Raw genomic sequence first — 12,041 nt, 5'->3', positions numbered from 1 at the left:
GCCAAGATCATAGATAACTGTATAAAGCCGCTGACACCTGCTGAGTATGAAGCCTGTGAATATGCTTGACAAGTGCCCCAGGAACGTTCCCAGGTCATATGTCAAATATGCATTGTAGCCACAGTGTAAAAATCCCCTTACTTGGTGGGTGTACACAATGTCCCACCTTTCAGTCTATTGATGATTATATGATCTATATTACTAAAACTTCACACAATCATTCATCCTTCTGTAGAATATTTCTGTAGACAGGAGTTATTTACAGGAGAGAACTCACTGGCCATTCTTTTACAGATTATCCTTCCAGATGGTCTGAGTCTTTACTACATTTAATCCCACTAAGATGCCAAGATACGTATTATTCTGTGTCATACCAACTAACATCATGTTCATGAGTATACATGTCCGCTTCCAAAATTATCCTTCACATTTTAGTATGGTCTGATGGCACTCAAGATCAAAATAGCCGAGACAAAGGTAAAATGAATGCAAGGTACATGCAACTATATTTAGTAGTTTTATGTTCACTAATATAGTGAATAGTATATAGTATATTAGGCAGCAGATTTTTACTATGAGGCTAACTTTGTCTTCACTGGGTTTGTTGTCAGTCTGGTCTTCATGGATATGAAGCTGATTCTGTATATAGCACTTAGCAGGTTCATTATATGGTAATGGATATGTATGATGATTCGGAAGGTCTAATCAAATAATTCTATTTTTTTTGCTACTGAAGAGCTCATATCCCAATAAAATTGTATTTTTGTTTTTATATTTTTTTGTTCTACCAATAACAATAATACCCTATATGTGCACTGTATGATGATGCGGGTACAGTATATTAAATGTTGTGCTGTTTTTACAAAACCTTTAATAGTTAACAATATTTCGATAATCAATTTCTGTGGTTTGCAGTACAACATTAAATAATAAATAAATAGCGAAGAAACTTGTTTGTTACATCATTTATATTTCTCCACTGAACAAGAAAAAGTGTGGTACTAGGGTGCACCCCACAAAATACAATATAAAATATGTACAAAAATAATGAATCAATTTTATTAAGCCACATGAACAACAGCACAACAAAATTAAAAACATTTAAAGGACCTCATACATAGGACACAAATCTATGGGTTGATCTGAAAATAATCAGAACATTGACCTACAGGGCGCTCAATCGGGACGAGAGTAGCTTCCCCCAAATCTGCATGGTCCCATAAACAATACCTTTAAACAAAATAGTTGGGAATAACGGGTAAAGGGACAATGAATAAATACCAATGTACAAACTCACAAATAGAAAAGCTCATATAAGTATTCCCAAAAGAATCCAAATGCTACCTAATACAAAAACATTTTATAGGGAAAAGCAAATAATCAAAACAAACCCAAATGGGCAAGCAGGTAAGTATATAGTAATGACCATGCAGAGGCTAGCCCTGGAGAAGACTCCACACGTATCGTTACCCTTCGGTGACTTCGTTATTCCCAACTGTCTATTTTGTTTAAAGGAATTGTTTATGGGACCATGCAGATTTGGGAGAATCTACTCCCTTCCCGATTGATTGCCCTGTAGGGCAATGTTCTGATTGTTTTCAGATCTACTTAATAGATTTGTGTCCTCTGTATGATGCCTTTTGAATGTTTTTAATTTTGTTGTGCTGTTGTTCATGTGATTTTATAAAATTGATTTATTATTTTTGTACATTTTTTGTATTGTATTTTTTGGGGTGCACACATTAGCATAGTACCACATTTTTTCTTGTTGTTCAGTGGTTCTGTATATTGTGGTACGGGGTGGCACCCTCTTAGATGTGAACAATGTATTTTGGTTGCGCCGCTCTAAAGTCTTTTATTTATATTTCTCTGTGGTTCTTCTATGTGAAAAGTATCTGTGAGAAAGTTTCATTGCTGACCTTAACCAATCAGATATCAAACTGATTTTTTGTGTGAATACACTGGACAAATAAAACTTGGTCTCTGATTGGTTGATAGGGTACAGACATACATTTTAACAAATACAGCCCAGCATTCTTTATATGTGTTTTATTAATAGAACTATTTCATTCCCACAGGTTATCCTGCAGAATTTGCTCCTTTGCACTATAGTCTTCTACATGGTGATGTATTTAGCGCACATTATTTGTTTTGTAATACTAAGGTAAGCTTCATACTATAAATGCTGTAAAAATTAATACTTACTGAATGCCACAGAGAAAATTCCTTCCCTTTGGCATCTAATACAACAGTATTGCTTTATCACATAGTCTTATGCTGCGTTTACACGGAACGATTATCTTTCGACTTTTCGCAATAACGATCGCATTTGAGCGATAATCGTTTCCGTGTAAACACAGCAAACGATCAAACGACGAGCGAGAAATCGTTCATTTTGATCTTTCAACATGTTCTCAAATCGTTGTTGGTCGTTCACTAAAAATTCGCAGATCGCTTTGTGTAAACAGTCTTTCAAAGATTCACCCTATGTGAAAGATGGGCTTGAACGATCTTACAAAAGATCGAAATAACAATTTTTCTTACAAATTTTCTAACGATTTTTCTAACGATTTATTCGTCTAAACGCTGATCGTTATAAAAAACAAATTGTTTCTTCAAAATTGTTAAACGATCGATTGGGCGAATTATTGCTATGAGTCCAGAAATTTACCTGGATTTTGTGATAAGAAATCTGGGTAAAAATCGCTGACATGTGAAGGAGGCCTAGCAGTTTTTATACCTCTTGCTGATAGAGGGGTTCCTCTACTCATGGGTTCTCCTGATTCTTCCTCTGTGAGACCAGGATACCCACAAGTGGAAAAAGTATAATGCTTTATTTCAAATGTACCATTTCTTTATCCATTAATTGTTGATGGTGTCGTGTTACACAGTGAGACTAACTGATCAGATTATTTCCAGGGGTCTTGCCCACTGAAGAAATGATACACAAATTGGATACCAAAAAGTTGGGTTACATTATAGGACTCCGATATAAGTACAGTAACCCCAATACACCCTATCTCTCTTCTTAGACTAGGGCTTCCCTACGTCTTTTGTAGCAATGGTTGATTGACTATCGAGCTAGAGCTATCATTGAGTAAGTCTACTTTGAAGATTCAGATTTTTTAAGTCAATATGCAGTGGGCACTAGAGAGGCAATTATCTTTACTTTGGAGGAGGAATACTTTCTCCAGGGAATATAGCTTGTAAGACTCCCTTCTCTATCTGAATTGCTGCATGGAGAATCAATACGTTCCAAGAGTTGCTTTAAAGGAATTAACTAGATCCTTATTCTGTATTGACCAGAAGAAAAAGAAAAAAAAATAGTGCACCCTATGGATTAAAGTCTCTGACTTGGTTGTCATGTGTTGTGCCTCAAGGTTTTATAACAGGGTTGGCCATTGGCTCACAGGGTAGCTACCTATAGGTAGCATTAGATCAGTCATGTCAAACTCTGGCCCGCAGGCCAAATCTGGCCCGTGGTGCAATTATTTTTGGCCCGCCAGGCAATTCAGAGTTTTAATTACATCTGGCCCACCATGGCTACTATATATGAGATTATGGGGAGGGCTGGCTACTATATGAGACTATTGCGGAGGGCTGGCTACTATATAAGAGACTATGGGGGAGGGCTGGCTACTATATAAGACTATGAGGGAGGGCCGACTACTATATGAGTCTTGGGGAGGACTTGCTCCTATATAAGAGACTACGGGGGAGAGCTGGCTACTATATAAGAGACTGTAGGGGAGGGCTGGCTACTATATGAGACTGTGGGGGCGGACTGGCTACTCTATAAAAGACTATTGGGGAGGGCTGGCTACTCTATAAGAAACTATTGGGGGGGCTGGCTACTATATAAGAGACTATGAGGGAGCGCTGGCTACTATATAAGAGACTATGAGGGAGGACTGGCTACTATATGAGACTTGGGGGAGGTCTGGCTACTATATGAGACTATTGCGGAAGGCTGGCTACTATATAAGACTATTGGGGAGGGCTGGCTACTATGTGAGACTATTGTGGGGGCTTGCTACTATTTGGGCACTATTGGGAGGGCTGGCTACTAAATGAGACACTCGGGGGCTGGCTACTATTTTAGCACTATTTGGGAGGGCTGGCTATTATATGGGACACTTGAGGGGGGGAGGCTGGCTACTATATGAGACTATTGGGGAGGGCTGGCTACTAAATGGGACACTTCGGGGGCTGGTTACCATTTGGGCACTATTGGGAGGGCTGGCTAATATATGGGGCAATTTTGGGGGGATTGACTATTATATGCGTTGGGGTTTAATCATGTCATAGCAATTTATCATGTCATGTCATTTATTAAAGTGCACAGGGCTTGGAGATGCACACCACTGACTTTACAGTGACAGCAATCGGGTTTCAATAATTATCAGGGTTGGCTGGCAACTTTGTCCAATTTTTGTATTTTGGCCCACTGTGTATTTGAGTTTGACACCCCTGCATTAAATGGACAGTTTTCTAGATTACTTTGCATACTGATCCCAGAAAGACTTTCTAAACTAACTGGATTGCTGTGATGGAAATCAGCCAAGCAAAACCCTACTCTGTTTTGAAACATTGCTGTGTATTGATGCATGCCTCTGCTAAGAACTGATTTCCCTTGTCACTGTATGAATTCAGATGTGCAGAAAGCTACTGTCATGACAGGCAGGCGTAGACAAGACAAAAGACAGTGGGCCCTAGATCTGAACCCACCCACTGTCACCTGCCTACTTGCCTCAGTCGACCCTAAACGGTTGTGGACAACCACGGAGTCGGTCCCTACACTGCGTAGGTGAATACACAAATTGTAGACAGACAAACAAAACACAATAGAGGATAGTCAACTAGCAGGGTCAAAACCAAACAGACAACGCAGTACAAAATCAGAAGGAGAGCGGATAGTCAAATGTCAGGCAAGAGGTCAGAACACGGGTAGAGCAATAGCAAGGGGATTAGGACAGGGAACGCTGGGAAAGGAGCAGGGGAGCTGGGACTAGTAACAACTAATAGCCAGCAGGGAACTGAGGGATCTGACTGCTTTTTATCCTGGATCAGAGACTAGGTCCAGCAGCTGATTGGACCAGCCCTGATCCCAGCACCAAGCTCAGCTGAACAGATCTAGCAGTGCAGTAACCCCTGCACAGCCAGAAGTCTGACAGGCAAGGTAGGTGTGGCTGGAAAGTAAAACACAGTTCATTCAGTGCAAACACAGACAGAAATTCAGCGCTTCCTAGGCCGCCCGGCACGGACTGAGGAGCGCAAAGTCACATTTCTAACAGTACCCCCCCTCTTATGAGGGGCCTCAGGACCCTCACTCAAAGGACGAGGCTTAGAGGGGTTACAATTATGAAATTGTCTAATGAGACGGGGAGCGTGGACATCTCGGCTTGCCACCCAAGTCCGTTCTTCCGGGCCGAACCCCTTCCAATGAATGAGGTATTGAACGGAGTTCTGCACCCGGCGAGAGTCCAGAATTTTCTCAATTTCAAACTCAAGCTCCCCTTGAATGACCAGGGGATCTGGAGGAATAGACGGCAACACAGGAGTGATATACCTTTTCAATAGAGCCTTATGGAACACATTATGAATTTTCATGACTCTTGGCAATTGCAACCTGAAAGAAACAGGGTTAATTATCTCAGTGATGACATATGGCCCAATGTATTTGGGTGCCAGTTTTCCAGACGGAACCCTAAGTTTCAAGTTTTTGGTGGAAAGCCACACCTTGTCACCCACTAGGTATTCTGGGCCAGATATGCGTCTTTTGTTAGCTTGTTTTTTCGATAATTCCTGGGCTTTAACCAAATTCTCAAGAGCTTGGGCCCAGACTGTGCACAGTCTTCTATAGGTTTTTTCAGCTGACGGGTTAACAGATTCAGCAGCATGCGCAGATGAAAACCTCGGATTAAAACCATAATTGCAGAAAAACGGCGACATTTTGGTAGAATGATTTTCTCTATTATTGAGGGCGAATTCTGCCAAGGACAAATACTCCTTCCATTTGTCCTGGGCACTAGAAACAAAGCATCTTAGAAATTGTTCTAATGATTGGTTGACTCTTTCAGTCTGCCCATTAGTCTGAGGATGGAAGGCAGATGAAAATGCCAATGAAGTCCCCAATCGACCACAGAACTCCCTCCAGAACTTAGAGACAAACTGCACCCCTCTATCAGACACAATGTTCTCTGGAACCCCATGAAGTCGTAAAATGTGATTGATGAACAGAGATGCTAACGTACGTGCATTAGGGAGTTTCTTAAGGGGAATCAGATGGCACATTTTAGAAAATCTATCAGTTACGACCCAGATAACAGTCTTCCCTTTTGAAGATGGCAAGTCAGTGATAAAATCCATTGAAATGTGGGTCCAGGGTCTCTCAGGCAAAGGGAGAGGATGTAGAAGACCTTCAGGTAATCTACGAGGAACCTTGGACCTGGCACAGACCTCACAGGCCTCAAACAGTTTAGTATCTCTGGCCCAAGACGGCCACCAATAATACCGTGAGAGCAGATACTTTGTGCCAGCAATGCCCGGGTGACCTGCTAAAACTGAACAGTGGGTCTCTTCAAGAACTCTGAGTCGAAGGTTGGGGGGTACAAAGAGTTTTCCCTCCGGGATGTTCCTAGGGGCTAGGGATTGTGAATCTACCACCTGGGCGGCAAGGTCAGGTTGGAGGGAGGCAACGACCACACCTGGTGCTAAAATAGTCTCAGGTTCTTCCCTGAGGGCATTGCTGGCCTCAAAGCTGCGAGACAGAGCATCCGCTCGGACATTCTTAGAACCCGGACGGAAGGTAATTTCAAAATGGAACCTGGTAAAAAATAACGCCCACCTTGCCTGTCGAGGAGTAAGGCGCTTAGCTTTATCAAGGTATAAGAGATTTTTATGATCAGTTAAAACCCTGATCTTATGTTTAGCCCCTTCAAGGAAGTGTCTCCACTCATCAAAGGCCCATTTAATGGCCAACAACTCCCTGTTACCAATGTCATAATTACACTCAGTTTTAGAGAACTTCCTTGAAAAATAGGCTACAGGTCTAAGATTAGTGAGGGTCTCGGAACCTTGTGAGAGGACCGCTCCAACCCCCACTTCTGAAGCATCTACCTCGATGATGAATGGCTGATCTAAATCCGGCTGAATAAGCACTGGGGCCTCAGAAAAAAAAATTTTCAACTGTCCAAATGCCTGTACAGCTTCGGGACTCCAGTTCACAAGATCAGCTCCCTTTCTGGTTAAGTCAGTCAGTGGTTTGGCAATGACTGAGAAGCCTTTAATAAATTTTCTATAATTGGCAAATCCTAAAAATCGTTGCAGGGCCTTTAGACTAGTAGGTCGTTCCCATTTCTCAATAGCAGCCACCTTCAGTGGGTCCATACAGAAGGAGTTAGGGGTGATAATGTAACCCAGAAAAGAGACCTTTTGGATCCCGAACTGGCATTTGGACAGTTTAGCGTACAAATGGTTCAATCTGAGCAATTCCATAACCTTACGAACATGACCTATGTGTGAGGCCCAATCAGGAGAGAAGATTAAAATGTCATCCAGATAAACTACTAAAAATTGCCCAAGATATTTACGGAAAACATCATTAACAAAATGTTGAAAAACTGCCGGCGCGTTGCTTAACCCAAATGGCATAACCAGATGTTCAAAATGCCCTTCAGGCGTATTAAAGGCAGTTTTCCACTCGTCCCCCTCCCTTATTCTTATCAGATTGTAGGCCCCACGTAGGTCAATCTTTGAGAACCACTGGGCGCCCACAATCTGATTGAATAGATCCAGAATTAGGGGAAGGGGATGTTGGTTCTTAATGGTAATCTTGTTTAGTTCACGATAATCAATGCACGGTCTAAGACCACCATCTTTTTTCCCCACAAAAAAGAACCCAGCCCCTAAGGGAGAGCAAGAGGGACGAATGTGACCTTTGCGAAGGCTGTCCTGGATATATTCTCGCATGGCCTCCCTCTCAGGTCTAGACAGATTGAAGATTCTTCCCTTAGGATACTTGGACCCTGGCATCAAGTCAATCGCACAATCATAAGGTCGGTGTGGCGGTAGCACCTCCACAGCCTTCTCATCAAAGACATCAGAAAAGTCAGATAAAAACTCAGGAATTGCTCCCTCCACAGGAGAACAATCTGTGACATTCAGCGCAATACAATGAGAAGCACAATTTGGCCCCCATTTAATCAATTCCCTGTTAGACCAGTCAAACACAGGATTATGCTGGTCCAACCAGGGCAAACCCAAAATAATGTCAGAGGATAAGTTATCCATAACCAGAAAATCAAGATTTTCTTTGTGAACTGATCCAATTTGCACCTCAAGATGCGGAGTGATGTACTGGATTTTACCCCGGGCCAAAGGGGTAAAATCAGCACCAGTAATAGTTAATGGACATTTAAGCAGAAGAGGGCAAATTCCCAAGCATGACCAAAATGCAGAACTAATAAAATTGGCAGAAGCTCCAGAATCCACATGAGCATACCCAGAAATACACTTATTACCTAAAAACAACGAGATGGGCAACATCAATTTGTTCTTATTTTCTAGAGGTACCTGTGCACCTGAGTGACTCTCTCGACAGTCACTCAGACGCTGGAGTCTTTTCGCCGGTTGACCAGGCTTGGATGGACATTCTTTCACCCAGTGACCAGACTTGCCACAGTACAGGCAGAGATTGTGCTGTAGCCGAAGAGCTCGTCGGGTCTGGGTGTCAGCAGCACCTAGTTGCATGGGGTCTTCTTGTGACAACAGAGGAACAGAAGGATTAGACTTAGGAGTAGAGTTAGGGAAAGAAAGAGATTTAGAAGCATCAGAGGCACTCTTTTCCCCACGTCTGTCTCTGAGTCTCCTGTCAACCCTTATTGCCAATGTCATAGTCCCTTCTAACGTGTCAGGGGTAGGGTACACCACTAATAGGTCCTTAAGTTGGTCAGACAACCCCATCCTAAATTGACACCTCAATGCTGGATCGTTCCACCCTGAAGGAACACACCACTGACGGAATTCTGCACAGTACTCCTCTACAGGTCTCTTACCCTGTCGCAGAGAAGTCAGCTGTCGCTCTGCCACAGCGGTTCTGTCTGGGTCATCATATAGTAACCCCAGGGTATCAAAAAATTGGTCCACTGAAGATAATTCCATAGAATCAGGGGGTAACGAAAAAGCCCACTCCTGAGGGGGACCCTGCAAGAGAGACATGACAATGCCGACTCTTTGGGTTTCATCTCCTGAGGAGCGGGGACGTAAACGAAAAAATAATTTGCAACCTTCCTTGAAGATCCTGAAGGCCTTCCTGTCCCCTTTAAATTTTTCGGGGAGCAGAATCGGAGGTTCCAGAGGCATTGCCGCGGTCATCGTCACTTGCCGTGGTGTGGACTCCTGCTCCTGCACCTGTTCTGCAAGATTCTGAACTAGCCTGTTCAGACCTTGCATTTGCTCAACCAGAGCTTTCACAGGATCCATGATGATCCGCAAAAGAAAAAAAAATTTTTTTTTTTTTTTTTTTTTTAGTGGCTGGCTATTCTGTCATGACAGGCAGGCGTAGACAAGACAAAAGACAGTGGGCCCTAGATCTGAACCCACCCACTGTCACCTGCCTACTTGCCTCAGTCGACCCTAAACGGTTGTGGACAACCACGGAGTCGGTCCCTACACTGCGTAGGTGAATACACAAAACGTAGACAGACAAACAAAACACAATAGAGGATAGTCAACTAGCAGGGTCAAAACCAAACAGACAACGCAGTACAAAATCAGAAGGAGAGCGGATAGTCAAATGTCAGGCAAGAGGTCAGAACACGGGTAGAGCAATAGCAAGGGGATTAGGACAGGGAACGCTGGGAAAGGAGCAGGGGAGCTGGGACTAGTAACAACTAATAGCCAGCAGGGAACTGAGGGATCTGACTGCTTTTTATCCTGGATCAGAGACTAGGTCCAGCAGCTGATTGGACCAGCCCTGATGCCAGCACCAAGCTCAGCTGAACAGATCTAGCAGTGCAGTAACCCCTGCACAGCCAGAAGTCCGACAGGCAAGGTAGGTGTGGCTGGAAAGTAAAACACAGTTCATTCAGTGCAAACACAGACAGAAATTCAGCGCTTCCTAGGCCGCCCGGCACGGACTGAGGAGCGCAAAGTCACATTTCTAACAGCTACATTACTGATAGTTCTGTACATATGGTTTTGCTTAAAATTAACAGCAGGGGTTGTGTATCTGCGAGGCATTTTGACCAGAGCTGGTCACAGAAATGGAACCTCTGCTGTTGTTTTATATATGAGGATCCAAATAAACATTAAGGCTATGTTCACACTACGTATGAGACCGACCAGGTCACGGAACGGCCGGTCTCTGCCCGGATCATCCCGGCCAGCACTTAAGTACCGGCCGGATGATCTTTCCGGCCACAGGGTTCTGATGGAGGGGCATCAGCGCGCACCCACATCAGAACCTCCCACAGCACACAAAGGAGCAAGCGGCCGGAGCCGCTCGCTTCATTGTGTGAACTGACAGGGTTTCCTATGGCCGCAATTCATTATTGGGATCCCATAGAAATGTAGGCAATGTTCCACACTGCATAAAGTGCGGACGTTGCTGCCGAACATAGCCTAAAGGTTTTTAAAGGATCTAAGTGCTGGAACTTTTAACTGGTTGTCTCTGGGTTTGTTCTGTGAACTTTCATTTAACCTCCATCAGAAGGTAATGTGACCTAATGTATACCAGCCCAATTATGGTTTGAACGGTTATGAATAAAGATGAGCGAGCACCAAAATACTTGAGTGCTCATTACTCAAGTTGAGTGTTTTCCAATGCGTGAGTGCTCAACTTGAGTAATGAATCCCATTGAAAAAAATGGGAGACTCAATTATTTAACCAGGTCCCAGCCACTCCCCCACCCTCCTCCGCAGAGAGGAGGGTCACTGTGTAACTTGAAAATGACAGCCTGGCCCCAAGACTGTGCTCTGTTGGTGGTAGTGGGGGAGAGGGGAAATTATACTTACCGGTCTTCTGGTCTTCAATCTGTCTTCACTATGTCTGCTCGGTCAATCAGTGGCTGAGGTGGGACACTACTGCAACCGCTGATTGGCTGAGTGGTTTAAAGTGTACCTGTGATAATTGGCCCTTCTGGATCAGCAACAAGATCCTCTGCTAATCCAGAAGATCAGGTCTCCATGGAGACACAGTCAGACGATAATTGTCTGATTGCGTCTTCATATTCCTAGAGACCTCTGCTGGATTAGCAGAGGATCTCGCCGCTGATCCAGAAGAGCTGATCATCACAGGTACAGCTTAAGGCTACGTTCACACACGTTCTGTGACATGGCCTTGTTATAGAACGCCCACTGTCTTTGTAGTTCAGCCCGATCTGTACTGCAGTACCGGCCAGATGAACATTACTTCTTTGGAATTGGAATGCAGCCAAATTCGGGTGTGCCCTTGTTCCAATTAGCCATTGCAGACAACGTTAAGTGCGGCCAGAGCTGTACTTTATATTGTCTGCACAGTCAATTTTGTACGTCCGCTATCCAATGAATAGCGGCAGCACAAAATTGACATGTCAGTTTTTTGTACGGTTTCATGGAATCCCGGCCGTAGTGTATACAGTGTGTATACACTCTGGCCAGGATTCCATAGTAATTAAAGCAATTTGCCGCTGTCATTAAATAATGGCCATTGTTGCAAACCTGCAATAACGGCCGTATTTTATGAAAATATACGTCGTGTGATCGTGCATTATGCTGAGCAGCCTTTCAACAAGCTTTTTGTTAATGAACCCCCAAGCAAGCCGCAGACAGTCCTCTACTAGAGTATTTTTAAGTAGCCCGATACTCACTCATCTCTAGTTACAAACGTTTCTTTTCAAGAAAAGGAATTTTGGTGACATTCAGTTATTTAAAGGGGTTGGCCATTTTATAGTAAAATAGTTTAGTGTACAGTATTCATAAGTGTATTCACTGCACTTACTGACAGCAGCTTCCTGTGTACCTCATAGAAATAAAGTTTGAATCCCCTCTTCCAGGCTGTG

General features: G+C 43.4%; 1 protein-coding gene across 1 annotated transcript in view; it reads left to right on the top strand.

Annotated features, from left to right (window-relative positions):
- Positions 1-444: 444 nt before the first annotated feature.
- Positions 445-12,041, top strand: part of TMEM244 (transmembrane protein 244) — a 31,693-nt gene continuing 20,096 nt past the window's right edge. The window contains exons 1-2 of the mRNA XM_069973695.1: positions 445-477; positions 2,079-2,164. Coding sequence (XP_069829796.1) covers positions 445-477; positions 2,079-2,164 — 119 coding nt within the window. The remainder of the gene's footprint in view (positions 478-2,078; positions 2,165-12,041) is intronic.

The sequence above is a fragment of the Dendropsophus ebraccatus genome, chromosome 6 (assembly GCF_027789765.1).
Source record: "Dendropsophus ebraccatus isolate aDenEbr1 chromosome 6, aDenEbr1.pat, whole genome shotgun sequence".
NCBI lineage: Eukaryota > Metazoa > Chordata > Amphibia > Anura > Hylidae > Dendropsophus > Dendropsophus ebraccatus.
This window is presented reverse-complemented; position numbering and strand designations above follow the sequence as displayed.